Source organism: Phycodurus eques, chromosome 21, assembly GCF_024500275.1.
Source record: "Phycodurus eques isolate BA_2022a chromosome 21, UOR_Pequ_1.1, whole genome shotgun sequence".
Taxonomy (NCBI): domain Eukaryota; kingdom Metazoa; phylum Chordata; class Actinopteri; order Syngnathiformes; family Syngnathidae; genus Phycodurus; species Phycodurus eques.
In genome coordinates, this window is record NC_084545.1 from 15,607,605 (window position 1) to 15,630,463 (window position 22,859).

At 46.6% G+C, this 22,859-nt stretch overlaps 1 protein-coding gene across 1 annotated transcript; it reads right to left on the minus strand.

The window, feature by feature from the left end:
- Window positions 1-1,374: 1,374 nt before the first annotated feature.
- ipo4 (importin 4) lies at window positions 1,375-20,425 on the minus strand. The gene is made up of 30 exons (XM_061666833.1): window positions 19,978-20,425; window positions 19,724-19,810; window positions 19,454-19,533; window positions 19,310-19,351; window positions 18,347-18,476; window positions 18,100-18,279; window positions 14,770-14,835; window positions 14,564-14,665; window positions 14,388-14,471; window positions 14,137-14,292; window positions 13,994-14,047; window positions 13,143-13,252; window positions 12,946-13,054; window positions 12,700-12,829; window positions 11,051-11,164; window positions 10,759-10,878; window positions 10,577-10,700; window positions 10,376-10,487; window positions 9,651-9,790; window positions 9,500-9,577; window positions 7,995-8,052; window positions 7,806-7,911; window positions 7,527-7,720; window positions 6,794-6,838; window positions 6,128-6,253; window positions 3,794-4,023; window positions 3,588-3,720; window positions 3,404-3,508; window positions 2,213-2,282; window positions 1,375-2,138 (listed from the first exon to the last, which is right to left on the minus strand). Exons 1-30 carry the CDS (start codon window positions 20,074-20,076, stop codon window positions 2,008-2,010), a joined length of 3,315 nt encoding a protein of 1,104 aa, XP_061522817.1. The 5' UTR covers window positions 20,077-20,425; the 3' UTR covers window positions 1,375-2,007.
- Window positions 20,426-22,859: the final 2,434 nt, after the last annotated feature.

The window sequence follows — 22,859 nt, forward strand, 5'->3', positions numbered from 1 at the left end:
TAAATTAGTTTAATTTAATCTACAAGACATCTTTTAATAATTATTAGATTATTATTGATTTACCTTTGCCATTATCCGAAAATGAACTTACTGTACATAGAAGCAATAAGATCCAAAAACATATCCCCTAAATTTGAGCTTTTTGTAAAACAATTACACAATTGAAATGATGCTTAAACTCATGGGTTTGCAAAGTCACTTGATGACCATATGTCTATAAAGATTCGGACTCGTCAGAATATCTGAAAGCGCCTGCTGGGGGGAAGCAAAGGAACAAGAACAAACAGACCCGTGTCTACTGGTCGTCGAATGACATCGGTTTCGGTCTAAACGGTTATCTTCTTATGAAGGTCTTGGAATCTAGAAGTCTTTACAACCCATAATCCAGCAGCTTCTTGGTGCTGTTCCAAACACCGACAACCGGATCTCCAGGACGGAACTTCCTTTTTTATCATGTGCCGCTTGCTTTCTTGCATGAGTGGAACTTTTGTCCAAAATGTTCAGGAGCCATCCGTCAGATGATAATGATCATTTACGTCCAAGGCTCCCGGCGGCATAATTGTTTTCACTTTTGATCGGCGGAAGCAAATGGTTTGGGCCTTGTGCAGGAGTCGGCAAACCTCAAATAGCCAAAGAGCCATTCGGACAGTCTCCCATTGGAGGGGCAGGAAAACATTACAAAAATAACAAAACTTGAAATCACATGGTGCCACAAAACCCTTTTGACATCTTAACTTTTTTTTGTACCTGCATGTATAAAAACCTAGTGTTGCATTTATGAAATCAATGAACTGCGACAGATAACATTCCCCCCCCCATGTAACAGAACCATTTTGAACACTTGGTTGCAACTTAAAGCGGCGAACCGGTCTTGCTTGCGCGTGTCTACAAAATATGCATTTTTGATCATTTTCCTGAGGGAGCCTAAACTTTTGACATGGCTACGGCTTCCTCCTAAGTGGCCAATTCAAAGATGAATATGCTGTAGGATGAGGTTCGCTTTGCGACATCCTTTAGGGAGAACAAGTGGGGGTTTCTGGTGCACCGGCACTGCACTCATTCCACCGACTCGCAAAATGCCACTAACAAGAGTCAGGTCCAGTTTTTGATTCTCCATTTGTCAGGTAGCCTAAATGGATTCATGGCAAAGTAACAAATGGTCCTCTCCACCTCCTCCGTATCTTCCACTGACAGCTTTTGCGTCGCGTGGGAATCTTCGAAACGTTTTCCTGTTTAAGACACGTCTGGCTCCTTCTTTGCCGACTCCACGGTTGAAATTGTTTTCAACCATTCAGTATCCACGATGAGTGATACTTCAAATGCGCACGTTGGATGTGGGTTTTCAATCAGCGGATCAAAACACCATCAGAAATGTTGCGAAAATGCGGCTTTATTTGCGTTCCTCTCAGGTGCCAGAATACAAGGCTGCAAACCGTCAAACTGCACCAATGGCTTGCTCATCTTTGCTCGCGGGTCGGAGTCCACGTGGCGCGCATCGGCCGACAGCAACTTGAGATGGGAAATTGTGCTACCTGATGGAAGTCGATATGGCTCTATAATTCATATAGAAGGAAAAGGCTAACCAAGGTCCTGATCTAGGCAAACTGTCCCGAAGCCTGTAAGACTGGACTACATAACAGTATTTCTGCCGGTCATTGCAAATGAATGTGCTTTCCTTATCAAATACATTGTCTGCGACTTGATTATCTCGGTACAGGAGACGCTCCATAAATAGCACCGAGAGCGCTGGACCGCTGACTCGGCCTTAGCGCGGCCTACTCGCTTGTCAGGTTTTATGAGTATTTATATGGCATTCCGCTTAATAAGCCAAAGAAGTTTGTGTCCGACTAAGGAATGAAAATGACAAGAGGGTAACGCTTATCATCAAACAAATAAATTACAAGACTGAATGGTGTTAGCTGTGGGCCAATGAGTGCCGTATTATGATGATTTATTTTTGGAGCATATACAAATGAACTGCTACGGCTGACTGTCTGCAGCTCGCCATCACGAGGTCACGACGACGGCGCCGAGCTTGGCCTGTTGTTCTCCGGGAAGTGAGGTCACAGCTGCCTGGAAGTCCGGCAGGTGCTGCTGAGCGAATTGCTTCAACAATGTGGCCAGGATTTTCTGCGTTTCTGAGCACAAACCGAAGCCACAGGCGTGAAAAACAAGGTTTTGATGGGGACACAGTCGCCGTCTTGAGACTTACCTTTATCCACTTTCTTGTCGCCGAGCATGTGACAGGACAATTCGACTATTGGCTTCATGAGCTTCACGATCTGGAAGGGACCAACGCTTCATTAGAAACACCGGCAGACATCGCAGGAAATGTACATTCGATGTAATGCCAGTTCGCATTCTGTACGAGGGGCAATCAAAAAGTAGTGAGCTCACTTTAATTCAGCCTACGAATCGATTTTTTTTTTTACTGTGGAAATTTTCGCAATTTGTAGTTTTAAGTACGGGTCATTTAAAAACAATGTTTCGTTCAAACCTGTCCTCTTCCTGTCAGCCATTTTGGAAATGAGGTCATTGTTGGATGACCGCCAGAAGCAGAGAGCTGTGATTTAATTTCTTCCTTTAGAAGGGGAACCGCCACTAAACATTTCAAAAGCTGTACGAGGTACGCCGCAGACAAAAAGCGGGTGTCCTGAATTGTACACTCGATAATACGAAGGCCGAGATGCTATTGAACAGCTTAGGCATTCGTAGCCCATTTTGGGGAATTCCAAAAGTGAAATTCCAGCATCCCTAAACCTCGAACCGCCCCTGAATGACAAGAAAAGCTTGCACTGTTATCGAGGACAAACTGCTTGTTTGTAGAAGGCGTCTACCAAGACATCGGCCGCAATAAAAATGCCGAGCGGAAAAGTTTACGAGGCAAACTACAACGTTAAGCATGTTGGTTAACAAATACCTCTTAAAGAGAGTCCCGATCAAAAAGGGCTAAATGGAAGGTGCCAGAAGTTTGTGGACTCCATGCAACTCAAATGTGACGCGGTTTGCAGAAACGGAGATTCGCCAGCTAAAAAGGAGTTCAGTGATTCACAGGGAAACACACATTTCAAGCATTTTTCACTTTACACAGTAAATGTTTATTTTTAAAAAAAAAAATGCTGACACTGCTTTTTTCCCTCCAAACATCCTAATATTTCCCTTCATTTTTTAAAGGAAAAACATTTATTTGATCCATGTTTTGATTTGGAATAGAATGTATCGTCAAGTGTTCCCAAAGCATCTCCGCGTTTGCAAATGATAGCTTTTAAACGGCTTTTGAGCTTCTCTCCCGCAAAAAAAAAAGAAAAATCCCTCCCATTATTGTGAACACAACAACTGTACATTTTGAAACATGACCAAATTCAGAGTATTCGTAGTTTTTTTAAAGGAGAATGCACGCTACCAGAGCAGGACTGTGCGAGTAGAGCATGGCCAGGCAGCTGAACACAGTCTTGTTCTCCTCCATGTCCTCTTTGAGTGGAAGACGCGCAAGCAGAGCTGGGACAACCTGTCAGAGAAGACAGTGATCCCACCCCCCACCCCCACGTTAAAAACTACACCTCCCTGTGCTCAAAACGTAAGGTCACCTGCTCCAACGGGACGGCTTCCACGTGTCCTAAGATCATCCTGCAGAGGGCTGCGCACAAGTTGTCAATCACTCTTAGGTCCGCCTCTTTAGTCAGTAGGTTGGAGAAGACAGACAGCATGGTGGGATAATCTCTGACGTGGACTTTGCTAAAGAATCTTTGGAGGTGGAACATTTAAATTGATGTCGCTTGAAAAAGAAGGATACGAGGCTACAAGGGGCCCAGCAGCCTGAGCGAGGCATCCCAGTCCAAACACGCTGTTGTTGCGAACCTCCGCGTCGCTGTCTTTCACTCCGGCGACGAAGACCGGGAGGACGCGATGGGACAGTTGGGCCGCCAGTTCCCGACCGCCGCCGGACGCGCTGATCAGAGCCTCCAGAATTTCCCCAATGGTTCCCAGAGAAAAGGACTTTTCTGCCTCGGTGCATGAGGATTTCTTTGGACAACAAAGAGAACAAAAACATTGCGAGGACAACAGAAAATGTACACGTTCGGCAACAAGGATTTGTTTCTGCGGGTGGGGTCGATGCTATATTTCAGGAAGCACACATTTACTGCGCTATTCCAAGATGAACTCAATAACAATATCTTATCAAGTCTTCTTTACGTGGACTCGCATTGGATGAGCTTAATACAGTTGTTGCATCCATTAAAGGTGGTTTAGATCGAGGATGGAAACATTCGTTGGTGCTCTTTCAATCACGTCATTAAACAAACGGCAACAAAATACAGTCATCAAAAGCACCCGCCGGTAGTCTAAATTGACACGCCACAGTCAGCTGATGCGAGCGTTGTCCTCAAAACGTTCACTCCCACGCCACTTCACAGACCAGAGCCGCCTTTTAAGCCCACACCGTTCGCGGTCATACTTACTATAGAGTAGAATGTAGAATTGCGTTGTGTCATTTGCATTTCTGCAAACTAAACGGATATATGGAATTGTCAGCACTCGCGACTGCCACGATACAACGTAATGCAGCGTTTTCAAATCGTCGACGCTGCGTCTTTGGGACAGAAAGATTCTGCGCATCCAATTTCACTGTTGCGCGTTCGCCAAGCACACGGGGAAATCAGTCCATGCCTTAGCTTACGAGTCAGACGCACCATCGGACAATACAGCATGAAACTTAAACGACAAATAGTAATTTCGCAGCTTTTCACTTTTGAATGTTTGATTCAGCATTTGCTTTTGGGTTGAGCTACAAATGGCATAACATTTCATCTAGCTTGAATCATCCATCCATCCTCCATTCTCCGTACCGCTTATCCTCCTGACAGGTCGCTTTAGGATGTGGCGGAGCCTATCCCAGCTGACTTTGGGCGAGAGGCAGGTCACACCCTGAACCGGTCGCCAGCCAATCGCAGGGCAAATATACAGAATCGTCTTTATTTGGCAAGTAAGTCAAAAACCACACCAGGAATTAGTCTCTGGTAGTTGGAGCCACTCTAGTACGACCACAGGCAGCTACTTGACAGGAAATAGTGTTGCAACATAAAAACACAGTACGGAGACAGTGCACACAGTAAAAACAAACAACCATTCGCACACACATTCGCAGCTCCGGGCAATTTTGAGTCTTCAGTCAATCGGCGAGCGCCGCGGCACACCGGCGGGTCGTGAGGGATCACGTGCGCCGTGGGAAATTTGCCAATCTCGTCTCATATGTTGGAAAAAGGTGCTTGTGCCCGCAATGCATTGGCAGGCGATGCAATGAAATGCTCTTCCAGTAGATGGCGGCAGGTAGCTAATTACCTTGTTGATCATCCGCCAATAGGATGCATGAACTCAAGTCAGTGATGCATTCACAGGAGTGCGCATAATTTTGGTCTGGTTCTCAAGCACCAAAGGTTGTTGCTTGGTGGTCTTGTTTGCTTTTTTTGTTTTGTTTTTATGACCCACCAACCTCATTGTCTGTCTGTAGACATCTTATTCATTACTTATTAGGAGCTAAGTTGTCTGGGGCTTCACGCCCCTGGTAGGGTCACCCATGGCAAACAGCTCCTAGGTGAGGCACCAGACAAAGCGCGGCTCCAAAAACCCCGATGACGAATACAATGAATGGATTCAGGTTTCCCCTTGCCCGGACGCGGGTCACCGGGGATCCCCTCTGGAGTCAGGCCCGGAGGTGGGGCTCGAAGGCGAGCGCCCGACGGCCGGGCTGACACCCGTAGGGCCCGAAAGGGTAACGTGGGTCCCCCTTCCCGTGGGCCCACCACCTGCGGGAGGGGCCGTAGGGGTCGGGTGCGGTGCGAGCTGGGCGGTGCCCGAAGGCGGGGGCCTTGGCTATCCCATCCCCGGCTAAATGTCACCTCTCTGGCAGGGAAGGAGCCCGAGCTGGCGTGTGAGGTCGAGAAGTTCCGACTAGATATAGAATTTATCTACAGCTATTATTTCCATGATGGAAATAAATAGACACAGATACTCAGAAAGATTGACATCAAGTGCTGGCATCCAAAGGGTGCATGGGAGACAAGCACTGATGGGAGACAGTGAGGTAATTGGTATGTGGTGCACATCGCGTCAGCAAGTCTGAACTCACAGTTTTGTTCATGATGAGGGGCAGCAGCTCATTGAGGAGAGGAGCGAAGTTGTTTGCAGGCACGGAGGCCGCCAGGAGGGGGATGCCTTCGCCCGCAAACTCTTGGAGCATGGCATCGTACTCCGCCTGAAACAAACGGCAACGTTAAGAGACTCACGCATTGAGTCGAACCAGCAGGCGGTGCTTAAACGAGGACGAAAGTCCGTCAGCAACGCAGAGAAAAAGGCCAATTCGTGTCGGCGTGCTTTCATCTAACGTGACGCCGTTCGTTGTGTGTACAAAAACAGGCCACGTACACCTGCACAATCATTTCCGGTCCGAGCATCCATGACATTTGTTTTATATATAAAAAAAAAAAAAAAAAAAAAAAAAAAAAAAAAAAAAAAAAGAATACTATTGTCATTTGCGGTGGTGTAGAACTGTACCGCATTATATTGCATGGCGTCTAATATGTAAACGTAACCGAAAGAAACTTCTCGGTCCTCAGTATGATGCAGTGTACTTCGACACCCCATTACTAATAAACACTGAGCAACTAACTGACTGAGCACAATCATGTTTGTGAAGGCAGATACAGCTCTCATATTGGATTCCATTCATTTATGTGCATCATCTAATGAATATGAACTGCATGAATGTCTATGACAGGAGCAGGAGAAAGCCAACCTGTTGGTCGTCGTCATCAGCTTCATCACTGTCCTGACATTCAGTCTGGAAGCAGAACTCCAATAAATTAGCATTACAGTATGATAACTGGCGCCACGGTGGACGACCGGTTAGAGCGTCCGCCTCACAGTTCCGAGGACCTGGGTTCAAATCCGGCAAGCAAACACGAAAGGCATGCAAAAGGTGACCAGAAATTTTTTTTTAAAAACATTGTAGTGGGTGTCTGGGGGCATCCATGCATTTTCTTTATTTTAGCATGAATTAAGCAATCTGGAAGACTCTGAAGAATAAGGCAAAATAAACATTTTCTTCACACAGAAAAAACATTTATTGCGCATGTGGATGTAGAAATTTAAGACTAAAATTCAATTGGCCTCATTGCTTTGCTTTTGGTGTTCTGGCCTCCAACTTGAGCCTGGCCCATCTCCACCTGCACCTGATGCCTGCTTCAAGCTGTGCCTCCTCTTTAAGCACTCTCATTCTGGAAAACTATGGACTCCAGATTGTTTCACTTCATTTTTCACGAATGCCAACTTCAAAGGCCTCCTCCAATATATTAAGTACAATATTTTTCATCATCCGAAAAAGCCTCGAAAATGGCCTCCAGGCTCCAGCATACCAGTGACCCTATTGAGGATAAGCGGTGTAGAAAATGGACGGATGGAGTCTAATAACTTTAGATCCAACATTGTGTCACGCAAACAAAGTCAACAGGTCAACGTCGTCTTCTCACCTTCTTCTTCAAAACGTCACGGATTACACTGCCGATTTCCTTGAGGCGAGTAGGGTTCTTGAAAACCTCCTGCTCGCACGTCTTGATGACACCGTTCATAGTTTCGAGGATGCCCATCACAACTTGACGCTCCGGCTCGGTGCGCACCGTCTCCAGGAAGCTGGGAAGCACCACATCCAGCATCTTCAGTAAGGCTGCCCGGAGGAGGAACAGGATGAGACTTTTTACGGGGTCGTTTCCTGTGTTCTCGCACAAAGTAGCTGCGTGCAGCATACTTACCTTGGTGATTGAAGTCAGTGGGATTCTCATTCCAAACCCTGTGCTGTGCCCGACAGAACTGACCCATGGCCCCGAACGCTGCCCTGCGGACATCCTCATGGGGATACTGGACAAGGAGGGTCCAAAAATAATGATCGACAAGCGGGCGGTGAGTCACTGTATGACAGCCAGGCAGGCTGAAGAACTTACATCTCTCATCTTGAAAACCTGCTGGAAGCTGGACTCCAAGAAGGGCTGGAAAACAGCACTGTTCAAAAAAGGAAAACACGGAGAGAATTGAAAAAAAAATAATAAGAATCAGAAAACAATAGGAGACGTACTGACTTGGCCACTTCATTGGGAAACAACATCGTGTTAATGCAAATACCCAAATCAGCCAATCACATGGCAGCAAGGGACAAAGCGTGAATTAGGGAGGCATGAACATTCTGTTATTTGTACAAAGGAAAATGTACGACATTCAATATGTTACCACTTTTTGTTAAAAAAAAAAAAATGGTTATATGTACTTGTAATGTTCTTTTATTGACGAGAAATTTAAACCCCCCAAAAGAAATTCAATTTTCAAATCTGCCTGTCTGGACCAGACCACGATACACAATATAATAAATTCTTTCATTTATACATAATATAATCAGCACCGTAATTTGTTGTGTAAAATATGCTCGAGTGTAACGCCCACCCCCAAAATACCCCAAAAACGAGGAAAACCCTTGTGTTATGTGCACCATCAATCGCTTGCCATCTATATGCGCAAAACATGACGACGTATTATCCATATTTTATTAGGTTTTTCAAATAGACTTTCTGCTCTGTGTGCATTCTGAACGCAATTCTGGTTTTAGTTTTTTTAAATCCCCCAAGTCGGGACAGTCCACACGTAAGGTAAACAATATACAAGAATACAATGTAAACTCATTTTTTAAATTTTCCTTATACCCATGTATAATGCACTCTACTGAATTCCGACTATTGGGGGGAGAATTCATATTATACGTGATATTATATACATGAGGTATTCTATTCACTTCAAATATATGGCAGCATATTTTGCATGATGGTCACCACCACTCAAGGGTAGCGCTTTAGTCTTACTGGATTGTGTGAATAATAAATCATTTAAAAACTAAATAGTTTTGCCAAAATACAACTAAATACAGCATAAAAACCAGCGGAATCCGTAACAGCGCAACGCAATGTCGTAAAACCTATGACCGCCAGTTCACGTCGTCGCTGCAAGTTCCAGCGGTTTCGGGTCAGTAAACACCGACGCGCTCATCATTCTTGCGCTAACTGCTAAACTGTATTCATTCAAAAGAATTCAAAACAATTTCAGTGTTTTACACCGGACTGAACCGCTACAGTAATACTTCATCATCATCATCATCATCATCATCATCATCATCATCACCACCACCACCACCTAAGCGGTTTACTGTAGTTTTTAAGGTGAAGCAATATTTGAAGATGTTACATGGTTTAAATGCTATTAAAGTGTTTTGCGATCATACTTTGTGGTATATTTATGGTTTAAACTGTCAATATAAGCATTAGGCAATTACTCGCTCTTAGGCGAGCGCTAATTATTCGCAAAACTGTGCTATTCATGGTCAGGCGCCGTCCTATTGGTCCACCGCACTTATTTGGGAAGCGTGTAGAGTATTTACGAGTCAGCTCGAAACATCTTTAAATACCCGATGTTGTAGGCGATCTCTCCCAGTGCATCACAGGCATCCTCCTTCTCATCAATGAAGGCGTTCTCCACACTGAACCTGACACAAGAGATAAAGAGTAAGTGGAACTTACATTTTTTGCTAATGTACGATTTCGGGATGAAGTTTGTACCCTGTAGCGTCATGGAAATCCATCTCAGGCTCCTCATCCAGAAATTCGTCCGAATCCTTTGCCTCGTCCTTGTCGTCGTCGTCGTCGTCGTCATCGTCGTCGTCCAGCAAGACAAAAGTCTTGTCCTCCTCGAGGTGTGCCTGTGAAGGGGAAACCGTCCATAAGTCACCTTCCATACGATCTGTAGCGCAGCTTGTGTTGAGAACTATAAACCGATGCGACCGGATCAGCGCACGTAAAAGCGAGAGATTCGGCTGTATTGGCAACAGACCCCATTATCGATACAAAACCCGCCAGGAATCCGGAGATACAGTACATCAGTTGTAGGGTTGCGGACTGGATATCGCAAGGGTGGGACTGTGTTGCCTGAGGCTTTCAGTTTTCATCTCTTAAAACAGGCACGACACCTCTCTCACGCTGCGCTCCGCCGCAGTCTGCACATGTAACGTCATGTTGACAACCAAAAACACCTGGTGGGCAGTATACAACTCGTTTAACTACATTTTTTTATTCAATCCATTCCATTTTGTATTTTTTACAGTGCAATAAAGCAACAATGCTCAGGAATAACCGGTCTTTTACACGTTTGAAAATAGGGTGAGCCCTTAAAGATATCGTTTTTTAATTGATTCACAACCTGCGGATCTAGATATGTATCGAATCGACTGCATGCCAGAGGTTCCCAAACCTAAGTGCAAAACAGTTGACATCGGGATGCGTCATACCGTGATGCCTTCATTGGACTTGAGAGCGAGTAGCATTACTGTTGTTATGGGAGTGAGGTGAGGAGTCAGGCAGTCCGGGCTGACTGTGGCCACGGATGAGTACAGACTGTACCTGATGGCGAGAGGATTTGTGTCACCTTCAAGGTTCATTTATTGCTAACAGTAAGAGGCTACTAAAAAAAGAAAACGGGATTAACGCACGTGCAGCGTCTTAGGTCAGGGTCATCGATGGAGTCGGTCAGTTTGAGGCCCAGTTGAACGCACTCTGCAGCAAGAGGACTGAAGACCTCTTTGCCGATGGTACGAGCCAGCACAGAGAGCGTGTCTGTAACAGAAACCTGCTAGCTGACACGTCTTGTGAGTCCGAATGTGAGTCCGCTTACCTAAAGACTGAGTTTGCAGAGACCTCATTTCCTCTGTGGCGGTGGTGGTGGTCAGGAAGCCCTTCAGGCTTTCAATGACTTGGGGGAAGTAAGGAACCAGCAACTCCTTGGCAGCATTGGCTGATGAGATGAGATTTGATATTTTAGATGAGCAGTTGCACATTGGTGATATCAACACGTTAGAGCCCCGAAGAACAAAATGTGAACAAATTATTATGACAATCGTGTCTAAAATCGGTTCTCGCAGACGTGATGTTTTGAGATGTGTGGTTTGGTTTGAGAGGGCGCTCACCGATGGCGCCGATGGCAGACACAATGAGCGCTTTGATTTTGAGGCTGTCCGAGCCGTTGAGGGCAGACAACATGGTATCCATCAGGGTGGGAAGGTAGGGCTCGATATCTGCTCCTGTTTTAAAACAAACAATATTTCTTGACCTCACTCATCGTAATAGTTTCCTTTAAAATGTTAGCGAGGGCTACCGCACGTTATCGCTGCACCTGTTTTGAACCATTTGAGGGGGAAAAAGGAATTGAAACGATTTTTAGCAAATGTTACATCAAAACATGACATTTTGCATTTAGTTTGGAACAATGATCAATATTTCTGACAGGTTGCAGACCAAACCATAACCTGAATAATAGTTTCAGCTATTGAGAAAATAATAAATATTTGCAGCCCTCGTATGAATAACCTGTAATTGACGTAGTTGAACTCAGAAGTCTATATCAAACTAGTAGCCCTTTGCATTCATCAGCACTGAACAAGTAGCGCTCAGTTTCAAAAAGGGTGGTTAGTACAACATCACTCCCTCTCCTGTGATGTGGCTTAATTGTTGCTTATTTGGTATAGCTTAATTCAAGAATACCAAATAAACAACAATAATTGGTTAAAAAAAAAAAACATTCAGGAACAAAAATGATTTTGCAATAAACTAATGCTAAATAAATCTGTATCAGATTTAGGACGGTCACGAATGGAATCTTTCTGGAATTGATTCAGCCCCACCCCCGCTGCCCCAACTATGAAAAAAAAATCATTTGAATTCTACTACCATGCATTTTATTCTCATTTAGGAGGGATGGACTTGAATACTTAAACTGCATAGGTTGGTTCCGAGTATATTGTGTACAGAATTTGACGCGGCAAAATGCTCAATGGTTAGCAATCGCGATAAGCATTGGCGCACAAGAGATTACCATCGAGGGTCAAAAAAAGGCCAACTCCCATTCAGCTCGTTCATGTGACGTGTACATTACACATCGAACTGTCTTAAAAACGCTTCATTGTCGTTTTTGGCAGAGTACGTTTGGAAATTCCATCGGACGCTCTCACTGCGCTCTGAGGGTAAGGGTGGAAACGCGGAGCGCCGTTGCAGCGCGCCGTTCGGTTATTTAGAGCGCCGCAGTCTGGGAGTGCCGCAGTGCAGACAGAGCGGCCGGCGCTTCAGGCAGGACGTAATGTTTACAAGCACAACTGACAGATTCAATACGGCAGACGCACCGCCAATGGCCGACGCGCTCGTTCGGAAATGAATCGAAAATGGAGCGCGCTCTGCCTCTCTGAACGCTGCACTCTCAGAGGGCAGTGGGAGCGTCAGATTGAATTTCCCAAAGTAGCGCTCGCTCCCAAGGTCACCGCAAGTAGAAGCTACTATCGTCGTGACGCCAAATTCAGATTCTTCGACAGCCAACGCATCCTGAGCACGCCCTTAAGACGGCTTGAAAAAGACGTCTTCGGCAAACTGTTCCCGGAACGTTGGGAAGCACGGAACTGTCCAAAATATCTCGGTATGATGAAGAATAGAGATTCCTGTTGAGATAAGCTCACAGTCCTCTGGCCTCCGTCCTGTTTTTTGCCGTGAAGTAGTGCACAGATTGGTGGAAAGTCTGCAGTTTCTGGAGAGTGCGCAAGTTAGTACACACCACTATTCCAAAGCTTACCCAAGTTCTCCATGAAGTTCTCCAGCGCATAGAAAGCCTTCGTGACGTGGCCAACTTTGGCCTGGTTTAAGGATGAAAGGTAGCCGAGCAGCAAAGGCATCAATTCCTCACAATGTTTACTTACTTCAGGCTGTGAAAGGGAGGGATACAAACGCAAACGTAGACTATTTCAACACAAGGCATACAGAAGGAGCACTTTAGGTCAATTCACAAAAAAAGAGCATGATATAAAGGGGGAAGGGTCACCTGTAAATGTTCAGAGAACTGCCCAAGTGCAAAGAGGGCAGCACTGCGCACCACCTGATTACCGTCCGAAAGGCTTCGGCAGACCGTCTGCAGCACTGACGACAGCATCCTGCAATAGCATTAATGGAAACGAACAGGTCGCACCTTTTCCATCATTCCTGACAAAAACACTTTTCATATTCACAAACTAGGCATACTTGGTGCATATATGATCTGCACATCCTTCAGCCAGCACAGCAAGACACATGAGGCCCCCCTTCCGCTCATAGGGGTCATCACTGGCCAGGCAGGCCTGAGTCAGTGGCATCTGTGGTGTGGTACAAAATTAAACAGTCAAAAATCCCAAAAAAGGATTTCAGGGTTCCACCAATTAGGGCTGGGTAATAACTTGTTTCTTGTTTATCGAAAAAGGAAACGACAATGACTGTTTTTTCACTTGAGGGATTTTCTTTATTTTCTCATGATGCCAATTTCTTCCATCCAATTGTTTTCCGAGCATTAACTCGGATAAACGTCCGCAGACATAATCATCTGAAAAGAAGTGCACATTTTGCGCAGCTCTGGAAGAACGTGTTTGTTCGCAGTAGCATCTCAGACACAGGAGCAACAGTGGACGAGATCCACATGTGCTTTGGCGGACTTGACGAAGGCGTTTGACCGTGTCCCTCAGGGAGTCCTGCGGGACGTGCTCCGGGCATATGGGCCGTTCGGTCCCTGCAAGACCGGGGTCAGAGTTTGGGCCATTGCCGGCAGTAAGTACAGCGAGGGTTGGACTGCACAAAGGCGCCACCTTTGTCACCAATTCTGTTCACAACCTCGACGGACAGAATTTCTGGGCACAGCCGAGGCATTGAGGGGGTCCAGCTTTGTGGCCTCAGTATTAGGTCTCTGCTTTTTGATACATAGTTACGGTAACTCTGCCTTTAATACTGTGTTAGCATAAGTTAGTGATGGACTACAGCGTGTTCCGACGAATTCGGGTGACGTCGCAGCTGTAGGAACAGAAAGAACTCTGTTGAACCCAGACGAAAGAATCGCGATCACTTACCAGTTGATGGAAGAGTTTCTCCGGAGGCATATGGAGGGCCATGGTGTCAATTATCTGTCCATTACCAAGTAGAATCATAAGGCGTTTTACTTGAATCAACAGACTCCGAAATACTCAAACTTTCAGCAGGAAGACTCACAAACCTGAGCAGCACAATGTTGAGGATTGTCGTCGTCGGCGTCATCGCCGTTGTCGTCTTCGTCATTCTCCGGGTTGTGCTCGCCGGGCAGAGGCGCTGCGGTCAAAACGGGGAAGATGGCCTGCAGAATGGGGAGCAGCAGCTTCTGCTTCAGCACCACCTACAGCATTCAAGAGAGCCATAAACATTGTAAAAATACTAGTTGTCTTGTATTTCCTGTTGTAAGGCCTGATGATGTCATGTGTATGACCCTACCTTGCTCTTCAACTTGATGAGAAAGGCAATGCAGGAGAGAGCTTTGACACGCAGCGAGTCAGTTAGCGAGGTATCGGTGCCCACCTGGCGACAACAACGCAAGCGCGCTTGCGTCAGTACACTTTAAACAGGAGTCGACAAGTGCCTGCAATTTAAGACGCCGTAAAGCTCCCCACCTCCAAGAAGCAGCCAACCATGTCTGCAATGTGAGGCAAAACGATGGCAACCTCACTCTCCATTAGCTCATTGAACACCTCCATTGCCTCAGTGGCTTGACTCTTGAGTGAACGAATAGTCAGGTTCAAAATAGTTAAGTCATTTAAAAAAAATAATAATAATAATAAAAAAATTTAAAAAACATGCATCACATGAATACGTTTACCTGATCGGCTTTAATGAGGTGTTTCAGAGCGACGATCAGACTTGGGATGATCGAGCGCATCTGGTTCTAAAAGGCAGCAAATTGTGATGTTTAGTTTATTCAACATTTCGGTTTTAAAATACAGGTCATGTACTTGAAAACAAATGTCAAGGATAGCGCAATAAAGTCAGACTTATTTCCAGTGGGTCCTTGGCTTTAACTTAAACCACTTCAAACATCACATGACATGTACACACACTTAAAATGACATAATACATGACATCGTTTTTATAAAAAAAATAATAATAATAAATTTAAAAAAAAGGGGGGGGGGGGGGGCACGGTCTAAAAAAAACAATGACAGTCCAAAACTTTTTAATTGCGTTTATTTAATTTACTTTACGCATGCACAATCAATTTAAGGAAATCAACTCCATGAGATTTAACCAAAATTCGGCCTTCATAAATATTCCATATCCCATCAAATATATACTATCTCCAAAGACATCATCAAATTGTTTCCGCTACATGCTGTGTCTGTAATATGTTATTATTCTATATTTTTTAGTTATTCATTGATTCAACAAAATTTCTGGCATATGTTGCGAAAATTAATTTGAATTACACAGATACGCTCTTATTAGAAAGTATCAATAAGTATAATTTTATAGGCAGCACAGTGGAATAGTGGTTAGAACATTTACCTCACAGTCGAGAGGTCACGGGTCAAATGGGCACGGTCCGAAAGGGTAACGTGGGTGCCCCTTCCCATGGGCTCACCGCCTGCGGGAGGGGCCATAGGGGAGGGGTGCAATGCGAGCCGGGCGGTGGCCGCAGGCGGGGGGGGGACCTTGGCGATCCGAGCCCCGGCTCTCGGGACGTGGGACGTCACCTCTCCGGCCGGGAAGGAGCCCGAGCTGGTGTGTGAGGTCGAGAAGCTCCGGCTCGCCTCCACACACAGCTTGGGCTCTGGTACCCGTCCTCTTTGGGAGGGGTTGGACTCTCTGCCACTCTGGGGTTGCCCACGGTGAGAGGTGCCGAGCAGGCGCGGGTATACTTATACCCCATAAGGGTGTCCACACGTGGGCACGCTAGGCCACACTTCGATGATCGACTTTGTGGTCGTGTCATCGGACTTGCGGCCGCACGTCTTGGACACTCGGGTGAAGAGAGGGGGGCAGCTGTCAACTGATCACCACCTGGTGGTGAGTCGGCTCCGATGGTGGGGGAAGATGCCGGTCCGACCTGGCGGGCCCAAGCGTATCGTGAGGGTCTGCTGGGAACGTCTGGCAGAACCCCCCGTCAGAAGGGATTTCAATTCTCACCTCCGGCCGAACTTCACCCACATTCCGGGGGAGGCGGGGAACATCGAGTCCGAGCGCACCACGTTCCACGCCTTGATCGCTGAGGCGGCCGACCGGCGCTGTGGCCGTAAGGTGGTCGGTGCCTGTCGTGGCGTCAACCGCCGAACCGACGGTGAGGGATGCCGTCAAGCTGGAGAAAGAGTTCTATCTATCGTGCTTTTGCAGCTGATGGGTACCGGCTGGCCAAGCGGAATGAGTGGTGGTCGCTGAGGCAAAAGTCAGGCATGGGAGGAGTTTAGCGAGGCCATGGAGAAAGACTTTCTGAGGGCTTCGAGGAAATTCTGGTCTACCATCTGGCATCTCAGGAGGGGGGAAGCAGTGCACCATCAACACTGTGTATAGTGGGGATGGGGTGCTGCTGACCTCGACTCGAGACGTTGTGAGTAGGTGGGAGAATACTTCAAAGACCTCCTCAATTCCACTGACACGCATTCCCATGAGGAAGCAGAAACTGGGATCTCTGAGGCGGGCTCTCCTATCCTTGGGGTTGAGGTCACCGAGGTGGTTAAAAAGCTCCTCGGTGGCAAGGCCCCAGAGGTGGATGAGATGCGCCCGGAGTTCCTAAAGGCTGTGGATGTTGTCGGGCTATCCTGGCTGACACACCTCTGCAACATCGCATGGACAGCGGGGACTGTTCCTCTGGATTGGCAGACTGGGGTGGTGGTCCCTCCGGAGGGTGTGTTCCAACTACACGGGGATCACGCTTCTCAGCCACCCTGGTCTATTCAGGGGTACTGGAGAGGAGGGTCCGTCGGGAAGTCGAATCTCTGATTCAGGAGGAGCAGTGTGGTTTTTGTCCCGGCCGTGGAACAGTGGACCAGCTCTACACCCTCAGTAGGGTCCTCGAGGGTGCATGGGAGTTCGCCGAACTAGTCTACATGTTTTGTGGACTTGGAGAATGCATTCGACCGTGTCCCTCGGGGAGTCCAGAGGTGGGGTGCTTCGGGAGTATGGGGTACCGAACCCACTGATACGGGCTGTTCGGTCCCTGTACAATCGGTGTCAGATTTTGGTTCGCGTTGCCAGCAGTAAGACGGATTTGTTTCCGGCGAGGGTCGGACTCCGCCAAGGCTGCCCTTTGTCACAGATTCTGTTCATAACTTTTATGGACAGAATTTCAAGGCGCAGCCGAGCCGTAGAGGCGGTCCGGTTTGGTGGCCTCACTATCGCGTCTCTGCTTTTTGCAGACGATGCGGTTCTGTTGGCTTCACCAAGCCGTGATCTCCAACTCTCACTGGAGTGGTTCACAGCAGCGTGTGAAGTGGTTGGGATGAAAATCAGCACCTCCAAATCTGAGCCCACGGTCCTCAGTCGGAATAGGGTGGCGTGCCCCCTCCGGGTCGGGGATAAGATCCTGCCAGAAGTGTAGTTCAAGGCGGCGGCACGGTAGGCGGTGTGCGCGGCTGAGTTGCCGAGTACGTCATCACAGCATGCGACTAAAACGGACCAATAACGAGAGATGATCTCCGCGGTATTCTACGCACGCCGACAATTTGTGGCGTGTGCGCATCACGTGTCGAAGAGGGGCCGCACGTCGGTCACGTGATGCAATGCGGGCGCTGAGGCCTCACGTCTCCCGGCCGGCCTGGGAACGTCTCGGGATTTGCAAATAAACAATAACGTTCATCGGTTTGAACATTAAACATCGCCGATGTAGAGGATTCAGTTGAATACGGGTGGAAAAGAATGTGCAAATCATTGTTTTCAGTTTTGATTCAGGTTTTACATAATGTCCCAACTTCATAGGAAATGGGGGTTGTACAACTGAAAAGGCCCAGATATCACACGCAGAGTACATTGTCGAGTAAATTGAGCCTTTTTTTCCAGTAAATAAATGTTTTTTTTTTGTTCTTGTTGTTGTTGGTAGTGGGGAGTGAGAAATATGTGCCTTGGCACAATCCAGATTGGGAAACACTAATACAGACATCTGAAACTGAATTGCAGGCAGGAAAGGAAAAAAAAAAAAAAAAAAAAGCATTGGTCTCACCATGTGTTGGGTGCCAGTGTAGGCCGTCATGGCTGTGAGGCTGAGGATGCAGTAGTACAAGGCTGTTGGGTTGTTGTGGTCCTGTAGCACCGTGCTGAAGAGCTGCAGAAGCTGGCAGTAGTGAGGCTGGAAAAGCTCCGGGTTGGACTCAATCACCTTGTTCAGAAGCAGCAGTCCGACCTTCAGGAGGAAGGTGACAACGGTTATTGGTCCTCTGAGGCGTTAGTTGTAATCGTCGGTGCCGAACCTGTCTATCATGTGGGTTGATGCTCTTGGTGGATTGATTCAGGAGCTGCAGCAGGGCGGGCCAGCTGTCGGGGGTCTCGTGCTTGACCATCATGGCGCACAACTGGGAGAGCGAGTGCTGCACTTGGTGTCTGCAATGCAAAGACAAAAATTCAGTCACACTCATCCAAATCGTGTGTCAGAATTGCCCCAAGTGACGATGTTGACGTCATGAACTTACCCCGCCTACCCAGTCGGCTTTTATGTTTGACATACTGTACACAAGGTGACCCCGTAAATTGGACATAATTTACTAATTTACTAACATTACATTTTTTCAAATTTCAAATGAGATGAGTCAAACAGTTTAACGGTAAATGTAAGTTTTGGTTTTACAACCTCGATTCCAATGAAGTTGGGACGTTGTGTTAAATAAACATCAATAAAAACACAATGCAATGATTTGCAAATCATGTTCAACCTATATTTAATTGAATACACTTCAAAGACGAGATATTTCATGTTCAAACTGAACATGAACCTAACCTGCATGTTTCTGGAATGTGAGCGGAAAAGTGGAAGTACATAGAGAAACCCCACACAAGCACGGGGAGAACACGCAAACTCCACAGGAAGATGCGCGAACCGCAATGTTCCACCATGCTGCCGAACATCTTGAAAATGATACATGAAATGATAGCATTTTCAGGAATTGTCATGCATTGATGGGAACTCTGCTTTCGCTATACAACCACAATAATAAAGATTACTCAAGTGGTGCGATGTTATTCAATAATGACTTTGACATTGTAAATGGCAACAACAAAAAAACACCACCAAATTGTTCACTGTAGTATACGTACTGCGTGTTGTACTATGGTGTATATCAAGCTTACGTCCAAAACGAAAAGGCGGGACATTGAACATGAGGTTTTGTCATGTATATTTATATTAAAAAAAAAAAAAAAAAAAAAAAGTAGCTTACTCTGTTTCCTGCATGAACGCCTGCAACACCACCACTTTGAGGCTGTGTGAACAGAGGTAAAACGTGACATCTTTTTTTCTTTTAACCCAGCTCAGTTACTCTAAAGTCAACTATCACATGTTGGGTGAAAGCATTGGAGCTGACCATTCTCTGTCAGCGTGACTTATCTTCCTCCATTGTTTCTTCACTCTCTGCCGCAGCATCACTGCAGCTGACTGACGGATCTAGAGTAGTAAAAAAAAATAATAATAATAATAATAATAATAATAATAATAATAAATGATGGGTCATGTCATTAGTCCTCCATATACAAATTCCCTTACAGGAACGATGAATGAAATAAGAACTCTGCCTCTTAAGAGAGTAACAGACAGCGAAGCTACTGGATGTGAATAAATAACAGCGCTAACATACCTGCGGGTTTTGGGAGCCACGCATGACAGCACAAAGCGCAGGGATGATGGCAGGGTCTTTGAAAGCCTGCTTCAGCTGGATTGTGGCCTAAAGGGGAGCACACAGCTCAACGCGTTACATTCATGGTCTGCCGCTCGTACTCAAGTCCCCAAAAAACCGAACGAATCCATAGTAGCCCAGCCTCCATAGAATCATTTCATAGGGAACTCGAGCTGCCATCAGACTTCTAGCAACATGCGTGACTTGTGTTTTACCTGCTGGATTACAGCACTGTCAGGCTGTGTCATTCGCAGGAGGATCTGCTCAAGTTCTTCTGTCATTGTCACGACTCGGTGGAGGTGCCAGTGAACCATACAAAGTACCAGCTAACCGAATACGCTCGCGATTGCGGACTCCCTCACAAAACAAGTGACGCTTGTCAAAGGAAAGTTGGCGTTTGTGCTCACGCGTCGGCAGTGACTCCGCTTCTGTTGACGCTCAAATAAAAGAGATCGCGGTGCTGTTGAAGTGAGTGTGACAGGTTAGCATGTTGGCATCAGCTGTCAGCACGCGAGACAGTCCCGGCCGACAGTCCCACGTGAACTGCGATAAAGGGACAGACGTTTTGGCTTCCTTTTTTACACGGATGAAAAGCAACAGCGCCTTTAACTGGAGAGGAGGACTAGGTGCAGTAACAATTTGCGGCGCTCTCCTCAAGGGTGGCTATGGAGGGCCAGAGACATCATAGATAATGATCAATTATAATACGCCAAAGTTGACTCAGCCCATATGTACCGTGTATGAAAAATCGATGAACGTATTATTTCTGTTTCACACTGAAACTTGAGCGGAATCGGCTATAGACGGAGGTGACCGTGCAGTTCAGTGTCCATGCATTGCCTTCTATGCGAACGTCGACCTCCCCAACATGGCCCCTAAATAGGCACGTAGGTTAGCCGGGCTGCGTCATTACGCTGGCGTATCGACTCATTTGTTTCTAAGGGCGTAACCAAACCCGGGAAACATGCTAGCGGACTTCCTGTTTATGCTACGCTAACGAGCATGACTACAGATTGATGACATGATTGTTTGAAGCCGAATTTATGAAAATGTAGTTTTCTGACATAATAATATCTGACATAATATTCATTTACAAAAATATCCGACATATGGAAACACAAACAAAACCTAAATATCGGTGTCATCACGATGGCCCGATGGTGGCATCTTGTGAAGACCACTGGGCATCAAACTCATAGCCCAGGGGCCAGATGCGGCCCGCCACATAATTTTATGCGGCCCGCGTGAGCAAGTCATGTGCGTCGATTTTGTTTCTTGCTAAATGAACATAAATTGCAAATTATCTTCACTTAATAACATTGACATATCGCAAGCATTTTTTTTGTTACCAAGCGCGCTTTTAAAACAAATTTAATAATGCCATAGTTGGCAAACGTTTTTATTGGCTTCTGATTTCAAAACTAGTTATCCATCAATTCGTTCTGTATATATGAGGCAATAATTAATTTACAAGTGCAGTATATGAGTTCACAGTCATAACAGCCCGCCAAGTTCATACGGGTGCTTTGTCCGAGTCACACTGCGCTATTCACCCGAGCTGGGAGGAAGTGCTTTGACCTGTTTTGCCAAATGGTTACGCATAGGCCAGATAAAAGTCAATCGGCGGATTTACATGGAAACTTTTTTGTCATTCCGATTGAAGAGCTCTGCTCAACTGTTTACATGTGACGTGGTCTATTCCGATCGGGTGGATACTAGTGATGGGCACGGCAGTTCTTTTAAGTGTACTGAATAATTAGAATCCGGTCTTTCAAAAGATTCATTCACCGAATCGTTCAAAGGTTCACGTTCACTGAAGGACTACGGAGGCGGGGGACATCGAGTCCGAGCGGACAACGTTCCGCGCCGCTGTGGCCGTAAGGTGGTCGGTGCCTGTCGTGGCGGCGATCCCCGAACCCGTTGGTGGACACCAACGGTGAGGGATGCCGTCAAGCTGACGAAGGAGTCGTATCGGGCCTTTTTGGCCTGCGGGACTCCCGAGGCAGCCGATGGGTACCGGCCGGCCGAGCGGAATGCAGCTTTGGTGGTCGCTGAAGAAAAAACTCGGGCACGGGAGGAGTTCGGTGAGGCCACGGAGAAAGACGTCCGGACGGCTTCGAGGAAATTCTGGTCCACCGTGCGGCGTCTCAGGAGGGGGAAGCAGTGCAGCGACAACACTGCGTATAGCGGGGACGGGGCGCCGCCGACCTCGACTCGGGACGTTGTGAGTCGGTGGGGAGAATACTTCGAAGACCTCCTCGATTCCACCGACACGCCTTCCCGTGAGGAAGCAGAGCCTGGGTTCTCTGAGGCGGGCTCTCCTATCCTCTCACACTCCTCAGCCTCCCTGGTAAGGTCTATTCGGGGGTGCTGGAGAGGAGGGTGCGTCGGGAAGTCCAATCCCCCCCCCCAGTGTTGCTCACGGGCTATTTCCCTCAAAATACTGGCATTTCATTTCGTCACCCATTCAGTCCACAGTAGTTGCCAGCTGCAGCTTCCACCCTACAATCCCCAAAACATGAGGGAAAAACTTCACGTCTCTTGGATAGTCTTTTTTTATTTTTTAATGAAATAAAACAAACATTTTCCCAAAATGTTCAAATTTAGCCTGATTATCAATGTGTGTGTACTGCTTTACAAAAGAGAATAATGGGCTTTCAGTTCAGTCTACAGTGTGCAATTAAAATGTAAAACACTTCGCGGCCTAAAAACACAGCTTTCAACTTCAAATGGCACTCCGAGCACATTCCGATGCTAATGACATCTAAGACATCTGTTCACTCACACGGTCTCGTCATAGATCAGAAACGCAAATGGGGGCCATCAGGCTCGCTATTATCACATCACGTCACCGCTAACTGAATCATTACCACGTCAATGGACGCGAGGAGGGGGAACACAAACAGCAACTTTGATGGGAACGGCACGCCTAATCTGATTTGTCTTTTTGAAAAGGATTGCAAATGAGGCCAGCGGTAATTTGTGTCAACACGTACGGCCCAGTCGAGCGGACGCAGTGAAAGGGCCATTTCAGTCCGCCGAGGACTCGCCACTAAATCAACCAAACGTGTATTATTATCAACATTTGCGGGTTAAA